Genomic DNA, 23362 nt, shown 5'->3' on the forward strand with positions numbered 1-23362 from the left:
AGGAAGAGAAACAATACTCACAGGTCAGATCGGCATCTTTTCTTAGCCCAGTTAGAAGTTGGATGTTATCCTTCAACCAGTGAAGAGCAGCATGCGTAAGTTTCTGCTCCTATCAAGCAATTAAGTAATACTGTCTACACCTTGAGGGAGACAGAGGAAAGCAAGAGAGACTCTTATACAAAATATTATCTCAAATATGAGAGCTATTTAAAAATGTAATTAGAATAGACCTTGCTACACATCAAGCCCTGCTACCTTTGAAACCTTTAATGAGATTTTCTGCCATTTCAGCTCTAAGGAAGGAAAACCTTTGAAAACTGACATCCCTACACTCCCACGCAGGTTCCAAAATGAGAACTGCATTTCCCCATCCAGTGCGGCATAACTGACTTGCAAGAATGGGTTAAAAGGCTTTTAGTTTGCCTCCAAAAAACATTCCTGCATTCACGGCACCTGATACTTCCGAAGTACAAGTACGCCCTTATGTGAAGTTAATGAAACACAAAATACTCATGGAATCATTATTAATTCACTGCACACACTTCAAGGCCATATTCCCGAGAAGCAACTTTTAACCTTTAGGCAATTTAAACAACAAATTTCAAAGTAATCCACAGCATTCTAGGACTCCTCTGAAAATCAGGCAGACCTGCTGTCCAAGCAAATATAGAAATGTATCTGCAAAGAATCTTGGCCCTTACGGAATTGCTGTTTATTAAGTAAAAAACCCTTTTCCTTCCTACTGTGTTCAGTAGCCAGAGAGTTAGCGTTCAAGCCTCACCTGACAACATCAACAGCCCCTGCTCGGACTTTGGGGTCACTTCCCATAATTGAAACACTTGCTGCAAATGAACCATCAATGCTGAACACAACACATTCCATTCCTCGGGGAAGTACCGTCAGGTAACTTGCAGCACTGCTCTGGTCCCCTCTGGAGAGTCAAAGCAATAAATTCATTTAAAGAGCAAAATATCAGAATGTATTTTCTACAAGTTCTAGTTAATATTTGAAATTAGTTCTGTCTGGACCTACAGCTTTAAAAATCACTGTCAAATAGGGTTTCTGATTCCAGTCCTACATGGGGCAATTAAAACTTACACTTTTAGAAAAAAGCTTTCCAAAGAGAAATTTGGAAGCTAATGTCAATAAGAAATCACACGTGTACAAATAGTTAAAAGAATTAGGGGAAAAAATCGCAAACCAGCCTGAAGTACTTTAACTACTACTCAAACTTTCTCCATAAGCTAAACAGTTGGTATTATAAGCATGAGCTATCCCTCTAGCATTGCAAATTACAATGGGAATGCCAGTCCAGAAAAGTTAAAAAAAAAGCCCACCCCAAAACAACACAGTCATAAAGGGCTCTTCGCATGGAAAGGAACGTGAAATGGAATCTTTTCCCCACGATGTCTTTTCCCCAAGAGGTCTGCATGTCAAAAAATGGATAAATCATAAGGCAATCCAAAGCTCTTCCCATCCCACCACCTCATGTTCCCTAAAAAAATGTAATTGGAAACCGCACTTTCTTTCCTTTAGAAATATTATTGTATGATCTAGAAAGTTATATTTGGTGATGCAGATTCTTAAAATATGTGTTGATAGCTTAACGAGCAAAAACAGGACTGTTTCTTTTGTTCCTCTTTGAAACTTACGCAGTCTAAAGCTTCACTTCTGAATACAACCTAACTTGTGTTCTAGTAACTCTCTTTTCTTGAATTTCTATTACATTGAGGTAAAACATTTTCTCCTGCTCAATTAGCACTACATAAGATTGTAAACTAATTTTGGACCTTTTTATCTGGTGGGTAACAACACATTCTGTTTCAGTTAAATTTGCCCCACTGATTTAATCTCCAAAGTAGGGATTCAAAGAAGTTTTTACTCAGTTTTTAAGTTCCTTCCTGATCACAGCTTTAGTTCCAGCTTGGAGCTATTACCTGACCACCATTTTGATGGGATACACACCAACTCTCAGTCTCTTCTGTTCAGGTATGTTGTATGATATCCGGCCACTGCTGTTGGATATCTCTGTGTCAAAGTACACCCACCTACCCGAAGATGGCTCAGTCATTATGAAGATATCCACCTGCAAAAAACAACAAACAATGATCTAGTGGGATAATCAGCAAAACACCCCCTATTTGCAGGGCCTGTCAAGCCTAGATCATATTAGTATCTCCAACCATGGCCGATACTAAAAGCTTACAAGAAGTTTTGCAGGAACTTCAAAACTCAGTACAAACTTCACAGGGGGCCCCCTCAATTAGCAAATGCTTCCTAACATACAACACAAGGGCTTATTGCTTTCATAATTTAAAGCACTCAGCTTAGCACTGCAGGTGTCAGACATAGGTATAGACCTCAGAAATCTGACAGAAGGCCTAAACTAGGAAGAAAATAATTTCAGCTTGCATGCATATATTACATTTTTCAATACTAAACATACAAAATGGAAAATGTCATCTGGTTATTAGCAAAATGAAATCTTTCTCAAATCATAACCTTGCCTACAAATGCAAAACCAGAACACTTCAAATTATCAAAAGATTTCATCAATATGGGTTTCTTCAACTGAAACACATAAAGGATATTAAATACTTTGCTGGACCTGAAACAGGCCAAGTGAAGCCTCCATGCTTCAGTTTTACCCTCAGCTCAGCAGCATTGTTCCCTTAATGGGCACAGAAAATCTTACAATCTCAGTGAATATAAACCAATGTGTTCACTTGATGCTTGGCTCTATCAGCTGTAAGCCTGGCTTTTGCAGGCAGCTTTAGGAATGACAGTTTCAACTGTGTCACGTCACTACTAATCTCTAAAACTAATCTTTACTTGCCTGTGTATAAGAGAAGCCATAGCCACGCAGCCCCCAGAATGCCTATTCCTTTATCCAGTTGTTTTACTTGGATAGGATGATACACAATTTTCCCTTAGTGGTTTGTCAAACCAAATTTCCTCCTTGCTCAGAGAGTTAATTGTCTCCAGTAGGTGGTACAGCTGGATGGCAGGTTCAGAAATCACTGCACAGCACACTCCAAGGGAGATAGCCAGCATCAGGTAAGAGAGGTGAAAACTGAGAAAAAAGTCAGCTTTCAGGAAAGCCTACTTAGAGCATATTTTTGCTGAAGTAGTGGGGGCTAGTGATGTACTTCTCCTCACTGTAAGGCTTTCTCTGATACTATACATGTGTGCTACATAGAACAACTGTTTCTACCAAAATGAGAAAATTGAGTACTCAGACTTCACCTTTTCGCCTGTTAAAGCCACCATGTCCAGAGGTCCATACATAAAGCGCCCAACTAGTACCTGAGGACCATCTTCTGCTGCAATGACATCATTAGCTCGGTGATTAGCAGTCACATTCTGAAATAAGAGCAGAAGGTGGGAAGTGTAGTGTTTGCTTTTGTAATGAGGCTACTCTCTCTATTATGTTATGATCAGTGACACAGAGACACAGTCCTGGACAGTGTGTCTGAGGTACATCACTGCACCTGAGAACACTGAGCAGAACTGTGCTCCCATTGCAGCTGGAGCCTGATTTCCACTGATGGTGGGTTCCTGAATAGACTTTCTAGTGAGAGTGCTCAAGCCAACAAAATAAGAGAGAACATTTAAGTGAATGCAAATTATCTTTCACTTCAAGTGGTGCCATAGATTCATCAGTTGTTTAAAGAAATATTCTTTCTCCCAACAGGTAGCGATAAACAAAAGTAAATTGTTCCCATTCCCTAACTGTTATTTTGCTTGCCTCTAGATTAAGTGAAGAGGTTATTACTCTTTAGTAATATTCAGTTATGTAAACCTTTATCCAGTAGATCAAACTCCATTTAAATTTCTGCCAAGCCCATGTTCCATGGCTGCCAGATATATTTAGATTTAAACTTACTCTCAATTTGACATGTGTCCTTTTGCGTAGCCATTTTTCTCGTGGATTAGATGGACTTAGTGTTTCTGGGTCCAGGTTGTCATTTTCCTTGAAATTTGTATTTTCATACCTCATCACCTGAAATCATATTAACATTTTAATAAATAGTGTGTGGTTTGGGGAGTCCTGGTACTTGGCAAAGAAAGAGAAAATTATACTGCTGCTACAGCTGAATGACACTACGGAGCCAAAAGCACAATGGAAGTAGTGAGACATACAGGCCATATGCTCCCATTAATTGTACAGACAAATAAACTGCTTTCACTCTGTTGGCCAACACTTAATCTTAAATACTTATTGAACAGCTTTTCCATTCACAACGGATTGCACACTTCTCCAGAGAAAATGGTGAAAACATTAGGCTGGTATCAAGTGACAGTCACATAGTCTTTTTACGGTCTGCAAAGTCACTAAAGCAGCTTAAGATCACAGAAGCCTTTTTAAATGTCCTTTATGTGGCAAAGGTCAGACTCCTGACTCCATCTCTGTTGATCTTCTATACATCTACTCAGACAGAATGGTTCTTATCACCTTTTGGGTATTACTCACCACTGCAGTAGCTGATAGCCTCAGGATTTGGCTTGGGGGTAGTAACATCCAAAGACAATTAGAGAATCATAGAAAATCCTGAGATGGAAGGGACCCTCAAGGATCACTGAAGTCCAGCTTGTGAACATGCAGAACTCTAATATGTTATACAAGCTACACATTCTTACAACCTAAATATCACACACTTACCAAGAAATGTGCTCGTCCAACTCAGATTTCAGGACACAACTCACAGAATTCAGGATCAGGGTGTGGGTTATGCCACATTTCAATTGAAACCACAAGCCCTGTCTTACTGAAATCTGTGGGTTCCACCCTGCAATCACGGATACTCATCTTGAATGAGAAATAGCTTAGTCTATCTCTTTCACAAGCTGGCAGAAAATTTCTCAAGTTGAACAACTGGTTTTCTGCGCTAAAGTTTTCCACTCTGAGTACCCTTGCCAGAAGAGTGGCCTAGAATCATTTGAAAAGATGTCTTATATGAATTCCCTTGAGTAAAATCCTGCTGCATTCAGAATTACCAAAGCTGTTGGGTTGCAACAAAGCACAGTAATGCTGAGAAGTCAGCATGTCTTTTAACAAATTGGCATGCACTGTATTCAGTGGAGGTCATGTGCAGGAAATATATGCACCCCATCGGGCATTCAGGAACCATTAGCCTTAATCTTAAGCCCTAACAAGGGCTGAAGGTCCAGACTGTGCTGCTGTAACTAACCAGTCCTTTATGTAGTGCTGTAAGCTCACATATTGCTTTACAGGCACGTTGCAAATGCTTGAAGGGCTTATGAAATTCTACAAGCTGCAATGCACATACAAGGCTAGGAAAGACATGACAATGCAACTTCATAGGAATGCACAAAAATAACAAGTAGAATACAGCTGGAATGGTTGCTAACAGACAACTGGGCTAAGGAAGGAACTTGAAAGGAAAGATGGAAGAAAGGTCTGATGGGTTTAATGCAAAAAACATCCTTAGAGAGAAGAAAAGCGCTATTAAGAAGAAAAGCACTATTAGAGAGTTGCAAAAGTGAGGAGAAACATCTCTGTACTATTGTCTAGGGTTCTCAGTCAGAAAAAACGGGGATTTGCATCCTGTCGCTTGTAGTAGAAACTGCTCCTCTACTTCGGGACGAGCATCAAATAAGATTCCTCTTTTGGAAACTGTTCTTTTTCATGGAAAAACTCTTCAGTGACCTTTGCTTTGCCTTGATTATGGTGACACTAGTTATAAACAAAGTTTTTTTAAATTAGGATGGTCTGAAAGGACAGCAAGAGGTTGAAGAAATCTTAATTTCATCCATTAAAAGCAGCAATCAAAAAAACCTCTGCCAGTGGTCTGGTTACCAGACAGATGATCTGCTGTACACTCCACTCACATGCCACAGACAGACAGGGGCTGTACATCTGCACTGTCTGACCCAGCAGTAGTTCTGGGCTGGAGGGAACTAAGCCTCTGAGATCTCATTCCCCAGAGCTACCAGGTGAACTAACACCATTGACACCAGCACTGGGAACAGGAGCTGGAGGGAGTTCACACTCAGAGACTAGCTAAAAGTAGCTGTGAGAGTGGCATGCACACTGACATCTGCCAAACACACAGACTGATTCTTGGGTTAATCCAAATTAAACTGCTTGTGTCTGGCTTTCGTGTGAGGGTTACTATGGATTCTTGGAAGAACGCTTACTCTGCAGGTTTTACTTGAACGCCACTTCATTTTTTTCTGTTAGCCCAGGTGAGATTTCTCAGTCTTGTCCCTTTCTCTATACGTCAGAGTACTGCATTTTCAGTAAGTGAGTGTGAGCTGATGCCTAATTATGGACACAGTAAGAAAAACAGACCCATAGTACGACTCAGAAATAAATTCTGAGGAGACAGTGCTCGCAATGCCTCAAAACACTCCTGTAAAGGAGAGACTCAATTTTTTTACAGAAGCAGTACTTTCAAACTGCTGGTTTACTATCAAGTGTATGCTAATGATATGATATTTAGTAGGGAGATATATAATTACGTAAGCCTGGAGATAGCCTATTCCTTCAAAAACAGGAGGAAATTAATATATAATACAGGGCTGTAATGATCTGGGGCACAGGAGTGGTAAGTAAGGTATGCATAATAGTGCAATATTCCCAGTCACAAAGTCAGCAGTGCTAATGGTGGGCTCATCGTCCCCTTCACCTCTCCAATAAATCCGCATCTGTCATTCCCACATACAGCTGAGTGTGATGCAAACACAGTTAGCCATCTAACTGAACTAAAGATTAAAAGACTGACCCTTGGAAAATGCAATTAAAAATCACAAGCCTATCTGCTACAGATAGAAAAAATAAAAAGATAATGACCTGTCTTAGAATGAAAGCCACAACGTCTGTTGACTCCCAGTAGCTGGCATGGAAGAGATGCGGAAGGGCCACCGTTGGAAAGGCTGTCAGCACATCTGGACAATACAAGGCATAATCTATTCGTTTTGTTCCCCACCACTTTGCAGTAACTACAAAAAATGAAACAAAATAGCATCACACTTATATATCTTAATAAATTTCTTGCTATCTTTATGTTTCAGCTAGATAATTGACTTAAGTCCTTTGCTTTCTTATCTTGACATTTAGAGTCTGTTGAAGGTATCTATCATACATGAAAGTACTGTTTTTACTAACTGCATCATCACTTAACTGTCTGCAATCAAAACAGTTCTTCTGGGTCCAAGTTCTGAAAACCAGAAATCACCTCAGCATGATTCCCACTGCTTCCTGGTCCATGGAAAATGTACAGCGAAAGACTAGTACTTTTATGATCATAACTGCAATTACTTCCCAAATAGTAAATGGAATATCTATCTATCTGTCCATCTACCTAACTACAGTCCACAGCAGGACAATATAATGATCTGTAGCACTTTTAATTATAGATACCAAATCTTATCTATCTATATTGTTTCATGCGTGGAACATAATTGGAAACCCCTGTTACCTAGAAACTGTTATGACTGTTTATGAGTGGCACCTTACTATAAAACTATGACTGCACTTCTATTGCTTTATCTATTTAATTACAATCAGAAAAGGGAGATGAGATAAATTGTGTTATATAAAATTTTCTCCCCAAACTTCCAGGTACTTTTCCTTTTCATAGTAAACTTTTTCACAGAAACGCTGTGGAGGGAAGGGTTGTTGCTACATCCAACAGCACACAGCACCAGGCTTCACTCACTGTTGGTGAGGCATGCTGATGGCAAGCTTTCTGTTGACCCTGAGTTTTCACTGTTTGTGCTGGCCAAGCTCAACTTTCTTGTTTTCCCTTGTGGTTGATCAGATGTATTTGGAGATCCAGAACTCTCCTGAGAGAAAGGTATGTTCAAAGAGCTGTTCTCAAGGAACAGAGCACTGTGGTTGTGGAGAGCATCACCTGCAGGTTACAGAAATGAAAATAACAACAAAACCAAAAAAGCAATTAACATCATGACTTTGAAATTAGTGTTCATGTGTATATTTATTTATTAATTTGTTTTTAAATAGAGCTAATGAGCGTTTTCCTAAATAATATCACATTTAATGCCCATGAATGAAGCTCCGTCCTTCAACGTGACAACAGCATGAAACAGCATGACTGTATGGAGAAAGCACACTCCCCTGCCATCCAAGTGCACTGGCAGTGGAATGCTTCTGGCACTCAACCCAAACCATTTTAAAGTAATTTTCTAAGAAGAACTACACAGCCCTGGTAGTCTGTGATACTTCTCTTGTCCTCTTCCTGACATAAGCAAAATGACTTTCAAAAGAGAATCTTTAGCAAGACTATCTACCGGTTTGCACATTCCCAAATTGAACAGAATTCGCATTTATACATGCCATTGTGACAAAGCCAGAGTAATACCTCTACTCAATGAAACAAAACACAGCCTTCCTCCTGAGGTATTCTGAAACGTGTAAGAACAGACATAGATTTAAATAAAGCATTACTGACAATTTTGCTTGAAGCAGCCTGCATACTCCTCCTCAACTGAGACACAGGTTATACAGCAAAGTGCACATCAAAAGCAGCTGACTCCTCAGTGTTGTTTCTCAGAGAATAAACCTCTTGGAGAGATAAAAACAGTGAACAAAAGAAAAAGAAGATCCAGTTCAATGCACATAACACAAAGAAAGCAGACAGCCCTGGATGATGTACTGCTCTATTTCGGAGTGAATTTTGGTTCTGTTCAGACAGATAATTGTAGGATTGCTGTGCTCATCTTTCAGGTGGTCTTGGGTTGGGGAGTATGTTGTATGGAATAGGCCTGGAATAAATTTCTCTGCAACTTCTCAAGTCTTACCAACTCTCAATGCAATTAATACCTCAACGGTGCACACAGAAGGACACAATAACAAGTTGTTGCTTTCAGTGACATAATTCCAAAAAAACCCCGGAAGCTTAAGTGGCTACAGATTATCAGAACTGGTAAAACAATTCATCATTAAATGAAAAGGAATAGCAGTATAGTTCCCTAAACTCTCCTCCCTTCAAAAAAGGAGACTTGGTCAGAAAGATTCTGGCTTGTTTTGACATAAGCCTTAATATCTCAACTGCAAGAGACAACACAGGGAGCTGCGCTGCAACTGAATCAAAGAAACAATTCAATTCTAACATTTTGTGATGGGTATGTAGTTTGGACAGAATACGTTCAACTGCAGTTTCCATGAGAATGTGTGGTTTTTCACTAAAGAAACTATAGTGTACTGTTCTTTCAAAGGAACCTCGCTGACATGTAGCGTAGCTATGTGTGGCTACAGGGAAGCTTGATGCAGGTGAAAAGAATGCAAGGATAATTTTATGACTTCCCTTGTCTCAGGCAAACTATAAAGACTCCAACACAACCAACAGAAAAGGAAATATAACGCTTATTACTTATCTCACAAGATGAGGCAGTATTATACACTTTTTGTGGTGAAAAAAGCAACCTTTCTCATGCCTCTGAGAGTGACTAAAGATTATCATTTGTCCCACTAACCTAAATTTACTATTATGCTTGATAAGAAATAAAATAAAAGCAAGTCATTTTAGAGTCTTATCCTGGATAATTATGATAGTTACAGCTAATACAAAGTGGCAAAACAACTTGTCAAAGCCACACAGTAACTATCTCAGGATAAAATTAACAATACTTTATCTTATGCATATACAATTGGAGAAGTACTGTGCTTTTAGATGTTAATTTCTATTTATCCATAATAAAGCAGACCAGTTGGATCAGCCATAGTGTGGACTGGCACTCCTGCATATTCCTTATAAAAAATTATTTCAATTATGTCACAAAGTAAAATGTGAGGTAGATGCTCAAACAGTAAAGAGGATAATAATCTTCTTTGGTTCCACACTTGCTAAGTGTGTCTGTGCCACTCAGTCCCAGATGATTTGGTTTTAGCATATTAGCACACTGGTATCTCAAATCCTCTTGAGCTGTGGAAGGAGAGAATGCTTAAGAGAACAACAGATAATGAGCTATGAAAACAAGCACTGTACCTAATTGGTGAGATTTTCCATCCCCCAGTGGGTATCTCTGGTACCGTGGGACACTGAATGGAGGAAGAAGATGGAATCTTTTTTCCAGCAATGGTTCAAGTCTGCAGGCAGAGGGGTCAGCAGAGTGAAAGAAACTGTACACTTGGCTGCAGGCTGGTCGAACCTGGCACACTTGGATGAGAATGAGACAAAGAGTTCAGTATCGCCCCTTTATGATTTTCAAGGAGTCTACACAGAAATATGGTTAATATGGTCTTCTGCAAACTCCAGATTAGCATACATCTGGCCAGAAGAAATTTAACCACATTGTTTCCTATTTCATATGTAAAGAACACTTCACTGCACACGAGTTTACAGAGACATCACAATCTGAGATGCAGGCAGAGAGCAGATATAAAGAGCAGTCAAAGAAACAGATAGAAGCAGGGAAGGAAAAAGAAGTTTAAAAATCCTGTAAGTATGGTATTGAGCATTACAGCTGTGATGCTCAGCACTTCAAATATTTACCAGCAAAATGGTTTGCTGGGCCTCTGACATCTAGAGGACTTAAACCTAGATGACTGCAGAAGCAGGTAGGTGACAGAAAGCAGTGCAGTTTCTCCAGTCACCTTATGGATGCTCACATATAGAAATGAGGTTGGTCATACTGTAACAGCACAGCAATGTTTATGATTTTTGCTAAAGGTGTGCAGCTCCTGAAGGTTTTGGGCTACAACTGAGAATGCAAATCTTAAATCATTTACTCAGTTAATAAGACATACTTTTGACTAAACACACAGCCCTGAAAAATTACTTAGATGGGTGATCACACAAGACTGCTAAGGTCTGTAAGACAGTCAGTGTAGTCACTTTTCACCAAATCACACCTCAATCATACTGAATCAAATCAATTCATTACGGGCTCATTAAACTTAGTACAGTTTGTACAGTACTGCATTACATGTTACAATGGTCAGTTCATTAACTACAAGAGTAAAGCAATGACTAAACCATTTATAAAATATATCTGAGATAATTATGTCTTCTCCCTATGAACTCCATGCAAGCATGACATGTTTTCAAATCTGCCCTAGAGGCTACGTGGCTGCGGTTTCTCTTATACAAGGGCACGTAAAGATTAGTTTTAGAGATTAGTAGTGACGTGACACAGTTGAAACTGTCATTCCTAAAGCTGCCTGCAAAAGCCAGGCTTACAGCTGATAGAGCCAAGCATCAAGTGAACACATTGGTTTATATTCACTGAGATTGTGAGATTTTCTGTGCCCATTAAGGGAACAATGCTGCTGAGCTGAGGGTAAAACTGAAGCATGGAGGCTTCACTTGGCCTGTTTCAGGTCCAGCAAAGTATTTAATATCCTTTATGTGTTTCAGTTGAAGAAACCCATATTGATGAAATCTTTTGATAATTTGAAGTGTTCTGGTTTTGCATTTGTAGGCAAGGTTATGATTTGAGAAAGATTTCATTTTGCTAATAACCAGATGACATTTTCCATTTTGTATGTTTAGTATTGAAAAATGTAATATATGCATGCAAGCTGAAATTATTTTCTTCCTAGTTTAGGCCTTCTGTCAGATTTCTGAGGTCTATACCTATGTCTGACACCTGCAGTGCTAAGCTGAGTACTTCACTCCCTACTAGTGTGGCATTCAGCAGTATTAGTTTCCATTGAGAGCAAGTGTAAAACACCCCAAACCACTGCAACCACCCCAAGGCAGGACAGGGTCACTTTGTGGACAGAACTAAATGCTCATGACTTATTGGAAATTGAGATTTGTAGAGGATAGCAAGCCTCTTCCAAGGATAATCAGCAAACTGTACTTTAGACAGTAAGAACTGAGTCTACACAGTGAGAGGACCACAGAAGACAGTGCTAGAGAGTAAACAGAAGAACTGTCAAGGAAGGATTAATGGACCAATAGAATATTGAGCAGATGAAACTGAAAAGGTATTTGGCAAGGAAATAAAAAAATTGGAATGAAAATCTGGTTTTATACACAGTCTTGTTAGTGCAGAAATAAATAAATATTCAGAAAGTAAAACACAACAAAATGCATCTGGTTCTGCAAACATAACAAGCAAACCTCTAGATACAATTTTCTTCCCTTACGTTTTAAAAATTGATTCTAACAAGCCAAATAAATAAAAACATCTGAATTTTATCTGTCACATTTTCAGGTAGCTTTCTACCTTTCATTTCAGTAAAGAAGATATCTGATTTCTCAACTAACTTCTAGCTGTCTGCATGGTAGTTTTCAATTTGTCTGTTTTCCTCTGAACTTTAAAATGGGATTCTTTTATCATATGTACCTCTAAAGACTAATTATGCTTCAAGTAGACTCTGCTCACCTCAGAATGTGTTTGAAATGCCGGTCAGTTGAGTTGCTCTCAAAGCATGCTCCCTGTAGGATACCAGAGGAAGGATGGCAGTGAGAGCTAATTTGAAGAAAATAGTTTTTAACATGAAATTTTCCTGTCAAAGTGTCTGGAGGGTACCAGAGCTGAGACTGGGGAAAGAAGGGCTATTGGCGAGAAAAAAAAAAATCTGGAGTCTTGAATTGTTGCCTCTTCTCACTGTTGCAATGGATTTTTCTCCCTCACCTGATAAATGAATGTACCACTTCCTATGAAGGTGCTGTGCTATCCCAAGCTCATACCATGCAAAGAGACAAATCATGTAGTGAATATTGAAAAGTAAAGTAAGCTTTTACTTCAACTGAAAAATTTAAAAATTTAAAAATTTAAAAAATCCAGATGTTTCAGAAATAAAACAAAAAAATCCTCTATGCATCTGATCCCTAGGCTCTGTTACCAGAGAGGAATAATAGCTCACAAGCAACACACCAACACACCCAGGGGCCAAATTCACCCGTGAAGCCAGACGCGAACAACAGGTAATGCTGAACCAAGCACAGATGTTATTTTTGGTATTGTTTTCAAGGACTGGTCCTTGGTGAAGTGTGAGCTTCATGTTGTATGACATGGAATATATGATTAACAGCAGAGCAAAAGACACACTTTTGCAAACGGGTGAGCAGTGACATCCCTGGAACAACCCTCATCATCTCAGTACCTACTTACATTAATATTCCCATCTTTTAAAGGAGGAAATTTACCTCACTCCCTAGCATTTAACTAGGCTCCTTTATTTACATCCTTTTTGTGTGAGTCTCTGTTTATGAAGGTCATTACCCATCCTGAATTCTAACCCCAGGAAGACCTTACCATCCAGTCCAGGCAGAACAGTGCTCCTCATGGCCAGCACCAAACCAAGTGGCGACCCAAAGAGGAAGAAATCAGACACCTCAAATTCAAATCGGCCCAGGTTTACTTCTGAGAGACTGGAATCCACAGGAGGAAGGTCTGCACCATCTTTCAACACACTTGAGTGGATGCTGAGCAAAGAAAATGTACTGAATCAACAATAATGAAGAGGGCATTCCCAAAACATGCTGCTTAGAAAGCTCTAGCACCTGTATTTAGATCCCAGCAATACACCTTGAAACTGTAGACTAATATTGCACCATAGCAGCCACTTACCATTTTTTCGGTGTGGCTATTCAGTAAACTTACTAATTTCAACATGCAAGAGTTTTCTACAGTTATTCTACAGAATACTTACTGGTAAATTATGCAAGGACTATGAAGACTGAAGTTTACCTCCCCTCCCTTTTAGCAGTACAGATGTATGTAAGTTTATTCTGACTCTTCTGATACAAATTCTAACCTACTCTAGCTGTGTAAGGACAATGGTATTAGAAGGTTACAGTCAAAGTATGTTACTTGGGTGCATAAAAAGCATTGTTCCAATCTGTTTCCTGACCTATGACCTAGAATTTCACTACTTTTCAACTATTTGTTACAGGTGACACTTCCAGACAGCTTTTAGAGTGATTTAAACACTTCCATTTACTTTGTATGCCATACATGCATGAGGTAAATACAGACCACTTATCCCTCACTGACAGAGAAAAGACTCTGCCATCATTTAGTTCTGCTGGAGATGAAATATCTACATTCAGAAGCAGAAAAGTAGCCTGTACACTTGCTGTCCAGCCATGAGACAGAGTAGAACAGGCCTCCAGAGCATGGAGAGCCTGACTGAGAGACACTGACCATGCTGACTTCAATCAGAACTGTAAATGAAGTGCTCAGGAGTTATGTGCACACTACACACTGTATCTGAGGCCAAGTATGGATCAGAATCCAGAAATGCTGAAGATTGATCTCAAATCAGGCCAAACCTTCTTTCAATCTGAGACCCGAGTGACATTTTCAATTTATAACCCAATGTTATTAACTGTAACCCTGGGGACCAAACTTAGGGCTTCATTTAACGCAGAAGTGAAGAAAGCCATGAACTAAATCCATCAGCATGGCAGTTTGTAGTTACCTCTCTATGCCACAAGCACTTGGACAAAGAGCACAAACTGAGACACTGGAACACAATTACAGTGTGTAAGGCAACAACATTCCTTTAAAAGAATGATCTCTGTAATGATCATCTGTAAAGATGAAAGAGCAATCTCTGTAACCTCATCACTGATATGCCTCTGCTAAATTGCAGTAAATGAGATAATGGGGAAAAAGGTATCAATGATCTTAAGCAAGTTCCACAGACAGGAAAGCAAAGGCTTGGAGCCTCTCTTTATGTACAGGGTGGGTCAGAGGATGACATGGTTTCGTTTCATTTGTTTTTTTCACCCTCTTTACCTTACCAAGGAATTTTTTCTGCTGTCTTTAGCCTATGTTTGTCCAACTGTTCCTCAACAACTTAGCAACAGCCTGAAGTTTGAGTCCAAAATGAGAGTGGAAGGTAACACTTCTGTCTGCTTGTTAAGTACAGCTCATGTAAAGCTTTCAGTTTAAAATCATAGACACAGAGGAAATGAAAGGTTTGGAAGAAAACTGTTATCTTTGTCCTTCCATTATCCTATTATTCTTCAAGTCCAAAGTGCTTTATACAAGTCAACATTGTGCTTTAAATATAACACAGTACTTCTCCTATACAAGAACCTAAAAGTGACTGACCAAAAAACTTCATGTTTTCACCCATAGACAAGCGAAAAACCACCACTGTGCCTCAGAGGGAAAACACTTTACAACACAAGGATACCCAGAAAACGTAAGGTTTGAAAATGAAAGCAGAATAGTCAATAAAAACAAAGCAAAGGGCATTCAGTCAAAGCAATAATATAAAATTACCTTAAGCTGCTACTAAGAAAACTGCCTGACTTGAAATAAAGCACAGTAGAAGTCTGCACTATAGTCAACTCTTGCAGGACTGAAACTCAATACACAGTAAGACTCACAATGAAATAAAGGAACTAAGATGATGGATAGAGGAAGCAAAAGGCCAAATAATTCAGATTAAAAAAACCCCAAACATCTTAGAACAGGCAGAAACAACAAGACAAAGGAAATGCTTATGTTCCCATCAAATCTGTATTTCAAAGGTTTCTTAAGATCATGGAAAGCTAATTAAGTTAACTCTCCTCCCCCAACCTCCTCATTTAAGCCAAATGTTTATGCAGGGCTTTTTTGTCGTTGTTTTAAAGCTGATCTGAATAGCTCATAGACCACCTAAAGAGCACCTAAAGCAATTATCTCACGCTTTATAGAATAATAAAAATCCTGAAAATGAATTCAGAGGGATCTTTAGACAGAAAGAGGTAACAGAAATTTACACTTATAAAGTATTCCTCCATCTTGATTTGAGTGGGCTGCACTGAAGAAATAGAACTTTGTGCATTCATTTTTGCATATTCAAAACTCTCACAACTGAATAAAGATTAAACAAAAAACATTCCACGTGTGAGTAAGTTCATACTACATCCACTAAATTCATGGGTTTTTTTCTGAGGGGTAGACAAGGACTTCAAGCAAACGTCCAGAAACACACCACAAACAGCAACAATGACTCTGTGCTCTGGTGCTGACAGGCTCCATTCAATGGCAAGGCTGTTTCTGTTACTCAGTCATTGAACACCAGTTACCTAGACAGGAGAGCATGATGCTGGGCTATAGCATCACAGTCATAGGTGGAGGAGTCACTTTGTTTCCGAGGCAACGGCTGCCTTGGCTCCTCATCCTCCATGATTCCCGAGATGTCAATATTGCTTTTGCTCAGGTGTTTGCTGTCACCCAGACTGGAGTCCTCTGCTAAGAGGGGATTATCCTTCAGAAAATGAACAGAGCAAAAGGAAGATTTAGATAAGACACCAAAATACGACAGAGCTTATATGAAATGGCTGCATTTATACATTTGACCTCACTTTATTCAAGAAAGGGTGGAAAGGGTTAGACTTCCTCTTTGCGGTAGAAGGAAAGAGATGAAGACTAAATTTCATTGTAAGATGCATAGCCTAAAAGCTGGAAGGAGAATCAGGAATTGGGGGGGCGGGGGTACGAGGGGCAGAAAGGAGGAGTAACAAAAAGCTTTATCCTTCATGACTTCATCACTCTTAGAGAACTATAAATATCATAAGGTAATCAGAAGGGGTCTTACCTAAGTGCACAAAATGCCCACTACAACATTAATGGTCTTGTTCATCATGTTCCATGGATGTGGGATCTGATTTTTTAAGAATGTCAGCTTCTGCAGGATGCAAGAGACCAGTGGCACCATATCTTCAAGGTTATTTATTTCTTTATTGTTCATTTCCTCCAGCACTTCTGCAGCTTGCACCAGCATCCTCCCTGATATATCCCTATTACTTCTAGACTTTTATTCCTGAGTCCATTTCAGCAGCCCGTGCAAATGATGCTTTTCAAAACAAATGTCACTGGACTGAACCCCCCCCCCCCACGCGTGAGATCTCTGTGCACAAGGCATAGCAAGATCTGGTTCTTTATAACGACTGTGCATACAGCCTGGGGAACAAGAGGCTGGAGAACAGCCCCGTGGGAAGGGATCTGGGGGTCCTGGTCGATGGCAAGGGGAATATGAGTCAGCAGTGCCCCGGCAGCCAAGAGGGCCAACCGTGTCCTGGGGGGCATCAGGTCCAGCATTGCCGGCCAGGCCAGCGAGGGGATTGTCCTGCTCTGCTCGGACCTGGGGCAGCCTCACCTGCAATATTGGGGCAGTTTTGGTCATCACAATATAAGAAAGATATTGAGCCGTTATAGAGTGTCCAAAGGAAGGCAATGAAGATGGTGAAGGCCTTGAGGGAAGCCAAGGAGTAGCTGAGGTCACTTAGTCTGGAGAACAGGGGACTAGGGGGAGACCTTATCGCAGTCTACAACTTCCTCATGAGAGAAAGTGGAGGGGCAGGCACAGACAAATTCATTGAGGGAAGAATAAGTAGTTTTAAAAGGACAAGGGACTAGATCTCTGTGAGATGAACCTAGAGAACATCACTGGGAAATTGGCTAGGCATTGTACAAGAAAACGGGATTCAAAGTTTTTCTTTTCCTTCTTGCATACATCTCTCTCCCAACACTCATTTACATTTTCTCTACCACTGCTCCCTGCTCCTGTCTTCCTGGACACAGCATTATGCACTATACCGTTGAAGTGTCATTGGAACACTTTACAATCCATAACCTCAAATACCCCAAATCAAAATACATTGTCATGCTCAGTACTTTTAAGCAACTTGCAAAAAGTATCAACTCCAACTAGACAAAACAGAGGAGAAAGTGCACAAAGCTTACAGATGAGGGCTGGGGCATAATAGATCAACTGGTTTGGCCAAAGACATGCAGACAGACTATGGAAAACATGCTAATTGAATCTGTTTCTCTCCAGCTGCAGAAAGAACAAGTTCATAGGACACATGAGCTATGAGGTGAACCTTTCCACACAGTTCCACCTATAGTCTTCAACAGCCAAGAGGATCTTCTGCCTTCTATGAGAAGTGAATAATTAGTCTTATTCCCAAGAGCCATGTTATTAATGGTAAGTAATTCTCCTTCCTGGAAAAATTTAGACAATGTCTTTTGCTCGAGAGTACTTACACCACATATAGTTCTCAACTGAACCAAGCAGGTCAGTGTCATTGAGCCCATTTTTGAGGAGAGGTAACTCAAGAGATGAAACAATTTTGCCATAGTCACAAAGCCAAAGAACAGAGTATGGGCACCTCACACAGTGTCAGCTCTAATTCAACACACCCACTCTCCATATGCACTTGAGCCTGAAGTACATAAGATCGACTGAACTTCAGTTTTCTTTCTTAAGTGTCAAACACAATAATTAAGTTTACGTGCTAGCATCACATTAAAAACCTCTGCTTTTACTATCATAAAATCTTTCCTGGATGACAGGTAGGATTACTCCTCCCTTCTCTGCAAATGCAGCACTTGTATAGACACTCAGTGGTCCATTCACAGATCCTCAGGTGACTTGCATTCCTTATGAAGAAAGAGGCATTCTTTTACCAGTCACTAAAACTTATTTGTAACGCATCTTAATGCTAGACTACCCCCAGGCACTAGCATAATGAATTCCAGACCATATGTGAGCAAATAAAAAAAAAATTTAAAAAAATATATTTTGACAAAAAATAGGAGCCTAACAGAGATTACTGAGACAGGACATGTTTGCATCTACAGTTAGGGATACTTGGTAACCCTAAATAATAAAGGGCACTTGGTAACCCTATTTTAAAGGTTTACAGATAAAGCCTTCACTACTGATTTCCGATATCATAAAATTGAAGCTGACAACTGCAAATTTTTGATACATGAAGAAAATCCCATTCTATCATGGTAATTTACCAAATCCTTAATTTTTCTCTGTCTTATATGGAATTAATTTTCTCTAGGGTATCAATCTATAGGATTTCAGCCGTGTGGATTTTTTCTCTTCACCTGGGTGCTGCTGATGCTTCCTCTCCTGCTACTGTTTCGACTCTCATCAGCTGTATTAGAATTATAGCAGATGGCATCAAAGCCCAAAATTCCTCCAATGCAGTCACCTATGAGACACACCTGAGAAAACAGAAAGAGACATGTAGCAAGTGTTTTAAAAGAAACAAAAAGCATCACAGCACTGCAGAGGAGTTCCTGTCTTACTTCACACCCTCATTACTGGTTTTTACACCCTTGGTTCCTATTGCAGCTAAAATTGTGTAGCCACTTTCTTCCACTTCCTTTTATCTCCAGAAATATGCCCTATGCCAAGAATATCTGTCCAGGGACTATTTTGACCAGCAAGAGTTCTGCCAGATGGATTAGAACTCTTACAGCTACTTGTAGCCAGATTCCAGCTCAAAAAGTTCGTATCACCTGATGACTGGTGACACAAAGATTTCCAGTCACTTAACATTTCCTTCAGAGTCATAGAGGGATGACAGACTGGTACTCTCCTGTCAGGACAAGGGAACGGAACTTTAAAATCAGGTATTAAGCAAAGAGATTCACTCTTGCTTCCCATTTAATATACACGTAGAAGCTACCTTCAAAGTATGGACCTGGCAATTAAAAAAGCATAGACTACTAAAATAGGGAATCCAATAGTTGGAATAATTTTATGGCACACTAGAACCTTCCCTAATTCCACTGAACACCTCCCCAGCCCACAGGAGATGATTCTTGCTCCCTGTCCCCCCCCTCTGTGTCTGAGCATGAGCACTAGCTTGACACCAGGCTCCAGCAAAGCCCCTCTCTCCAATTCTCGAACTGAAGCCATCGTCTAGTCTGTTATTCCCAATTCCTATTAGTTTCCTTAACTCACTTCTAACCTTAATTCAGCTTGGCTACAACACAAAACTGTAAGTTTTGGATACAGGATGTTGTGCACGCTTTCTTCCAAGTGAAGATGTTAAGAAAAGCAAGTTCTTCAAGATGCAGGTAGGGAAAAACCTCAAACTTATCTCAGTGCATCTCCATGTGGCACTCTTCCTGAATTGAGTACATCTCTTGTACTCAATTAAAATTATAAAAAACATTTTGAAAAATAAAATATCAAAATAAACTAAAGTAACATCTATCCTAAGACATTTCTGATTCTAAAGTTGTATATAATTGAACAGTATGCTAATTTACTCTCTGATTTTCAAATTCCTATGCTGCACAATGAAGTCCACAAAGAACTGAAAATCATATGACACAAGCAACCTTAATAAAATTAACACCACATTTTGTAGGGAATTGGTAATAACTTCTTCAATTTAACAAGGCATTTCTAATCCTTACTATTATTGGCATTAAGGTAATGGAGTTAACTTGTTCCAGATACTGAATAAAACCAAAAAGGAAATCTCTGCTCTAATGAACTTGCTACATAAATAGACAGAAGAGACCAAAATATGACATGAAAGACACACACAGGGTGGGTGTCGGGATATATGATATATATTTGATAAGTACAGGACTTATTTGGAGGCAGAGTTGAAATTTCTATCTAAGGAGAAAAGCAAAGCACTGTAGAGAGCACAGAGGAGTCACTTCCGTTTCAACAGTGCTGGTAATTGTTGATGGTGAAAATTCTGTGGAGCATACAGAGATCAAGCACACTCTTCCACATGAAGTAATATATCTGATTCATAAAACACACCAAGGAGGCTTCTTTGTGGCTTTGTCAAAGAAAAAAACCATAACACTAAATTTCTATTGAGAAAATTGTTTTCATATTATTCTGTAACTAGTATAATTCTTCTTTACATAATTACACCTTTCATAATGTTTTATCACTGTAGTTGGGCTGTTTTTATGCTTCCAACAAGAACAGTTTCCTATGCATGGTAAAACTGGCTTCAAACCAAATTTTAGTCTAAAAATACTGATATGTCACAGCATAATCTTATTACTGCTATGGAAAAGAATTTGTTTGTGTAATAAGACACATGCTTTTCTTCAAAGGTTACACTGTACTCTATATATTAAATGTATTTTTTTTCTTTTTCTGTAGTGTGAAGGTCACTGCACTTAAGTGCACATTTCTGGCTATGTAGATGGCCCCATTGCAAAATAATTTCAGTAATTTACACAGAGTATCAATATCATATTCCTACGTGAAACAGGAAAGTACTTTTTTGTAGTCTAAAGATGGCGAAGCAGGAACAGCAACTGACGTGTCAGTCAGAAGAAACCTCTGGGTGACTTCACTGGTGCGTGGGTCGCAACAGAAAAACTGCATGACTTCCCTCAGAGTTATACAGGAAATATGCAATGCTGCTGGCAACTGAGTATTTGTCTTCCATGTTTCTCTACTGTGAATTTTTTTTTTATTACTACTGTGATGGAAGAAAAAAAAAGAAGTAACAATAGTTAAATGTTGGACTTCTTATGATCTTAAAGGTCCCCCAATTTTTTCATCAGCTATAGCAGATGTGCGAAGAACTCATTAACACAGATTATCATCTGTCTTGGGCTGCCATGCTTGTTCACTGCTCAGCATACCCCACTTACCACGCCGTAGCAATACTTAGTAAGAGCTTAGGGGTCAAAATGCTTGTGGGAAAAGGTATATAATCTTCTACCGGCTGCGTAAGTCCACGTTAGACAGTGCACAGGATTCCAGAAGTGTCTTTCTTGTGCTGGGCACTGAGAAGGTATTTTGAATAGATGATCCCATGCTAACTTTCATTCATCATATTTGCAGCATTATCTCACACACATAACTCAAAACCCTCAATACAATGGCTTAAAAAGAAACAGCCTTGCTCTGAAGGAATTTTCATTCGATGTAAGAGAAAACAGTCCTACCTGTCCATTAAAACCAGCCCCATCTGTAGATTTGAGAAACTCGTTGTAAACTTGATTGGCTCTGCTGATCACCATGGCAACGGCATCCTGGTACTGAGGGGATGAAACAGCCAGCAAAGGCAAGGCAGCCAGTGGGATGTGGTCTTCACTGCTGCTGAGACAGCTCTCATCATAGCTGTAGGGATTTAGGCTAGAGAAAGACATGTTATTATCAGGAAAACTGCAAGAGCCAGCACACAGCATTAGAGAATGGTAATTAACAGAAACGGGTTGGGCTACTGCAGTTCACAATGAGAGAACAAAGGAAGGATCATTTTCTCACAGAATTCGACTGCTTAAAAAAATCAAGGAGTTACTGCTTTAGTTAAATGAGATTACACTAGAAGGCCTTTCTGTAGTTAAACTACTTGATACTACTGTGCCACATACAAGTAGACATAATTTAGAATGGCAATGACATGATTACATTTCAGCCTTTTTTTCCCCCCATATAACAACTTACTACATCAGAGAGCAGGATCCAACCATCACGATGGAATACTGTTTCCTAGAACACAACTGCATCAGGTGTACTGCTCAAAAGCACATAAAGACATTTTTCCCAGTGACCCATCTTTTCAAAAAGATGAAAGAAAGCTGCACACATTCTGAAATCACAGCAAACGTTTGCACAGTAACACTTGGCAAACAGGAGGTGACCCAATCAAAACAGAAGCTCAAATTTGAAGAACAGCAGCTTTACTTTAGCTTGGATGTGCACCCTGCAAGTTTCTCAGTAAATTTGCTGATTATGTCTTGACTGATTTTTACTGATGAGTGGAGAAGACAACTCACAGAGAGCTAAAGCTGGAAGGCACGTCAGTGTGTGCCAGATTCTCTTACAGTAAGTTGACTGTCCTTTAGAGGTTAAAGGAAAGTCAGAAGTATTTTGGATAATTTAGCACATCCGAAGTTCATCCAAAGCCACAGGCAGGCAACTTGAACAGTATTTTGTATTCACTTTCTTTGGGAACTTGGTGGGTTATCACAATATTTAAAAGCAAACTGCCTGAAATGTATTTAGTCTGTGTCTTTGCTAAAACTACCATCCTTGAGACCATTACCAAGGTAAGAGAGGAAGAACAGAAGATTTGCTGGTGTGTGTTCATGTCCCGAGCCTCACTGGGCTTTTCCACACTTGCCTCTGCCTGAAGCACTCCAGTGATTTCGTATTTTTCATCCAAAGTAGTATAATAGTTTCTATGTCCTTGTGCTCAGCTGGTCTGCCAAGCTCTGTCAATTAACACGGCTTCATTTTACCAGCTGATTAGATCATCCAAATGCACAGCAGATATACAGTTATGAATACTAATTCTCAGAAATTAAAACTGCATCTTCAAAACCCACAAAAAAAGTTTCATTTACTAATAAAATTGGCAGATAACACCTCAGAAAGGGAAAGGGACAAACACATGAGGAAAAAAGGTTTATTAAATGAATGTTTGAAATGGAAAAATATACCTGCATATGTTTTCATAATAAAAATAAAATGCGAACAATATTCAAAAGAGAACCATACGAACCAGAGCTGATGGAAAAGTAAACAGCTGGCAATGTATTGGTTTTTTTCCCCCATAGTTAAAGCAATATAGATCAAACTGAAATAGAACAATTACTGTCAAGGCAATTAATCACCGCTAACTGGCTTAGAAATGAGGGTGTGGTTTTTTTAATTCCAATGTATTTTATTGTAAATCTT

General features: G+C 39.4%; 1 protein-coding gene across 2 annotated transcripts in view; it reads right to left on the reverse strand.

Annotated features, from left to right (window-relative positions):
- The window catches only part of PITPNM3 (PITPNM family member 3), a 63200-nt gene that overhangs the window by 7499 nt on the left and 32339 nt on the right, over positions 1–23362 (reverse strand). For both annotated transcript variants that reach the window (XM_027751592.2, XM_027751588.2), the window contains exons 7-17: positions 21625–21814; positions 18787–18906; positions 15969–16150; positions 13198–13367; positions 9975–10145; positions 7686–7880; positions 6818–6966; positions 3887–4003; positions 3247–3363; positions 1938–2086; positions 782–931 (exon numbers count right to left, since the gene is read on the reverse strand). In XM_027751592.2, coding sequence (XP_027607393.1) covers positions 782–931; positions 1938–2086; positions 3247–3363; positions 3887–4003; positions 6818–6966; positions 7686–7880; positions 9975–10145; positions 13198–13367; positions 15969–16150; positions 18787–18906; positions 21625–21814 — 1710 coding nt within the window. The remainder of the gene's footprint in view (positions 1–781; positions 932–1937; positions 2087–3246; positions 3364–3886; positions 4004–6817; positions 6967–7685; positions 7881–9974; positions 10146–13197; positions 13368–15968; positions 16151–18786; positions 18907–21624; positions 21815–23362) is intronic.

Source organism: Pipra filicauda, unplaced genomic scaffold (assembly GCF_003945595.2).
Source record: "Pipra filicauda isolate LSUMZ 115617 unplaced genomic scaffold, ASM394559v2 scaffold120_size2142806_pilon, whole genome shotgun sequence".
NCBI classification, from domain to species: Eukaryota; Metazoa; Chordata; class Aves; order Passeriformes; family Pipridae; genus Pipra; species Pipra filicauda.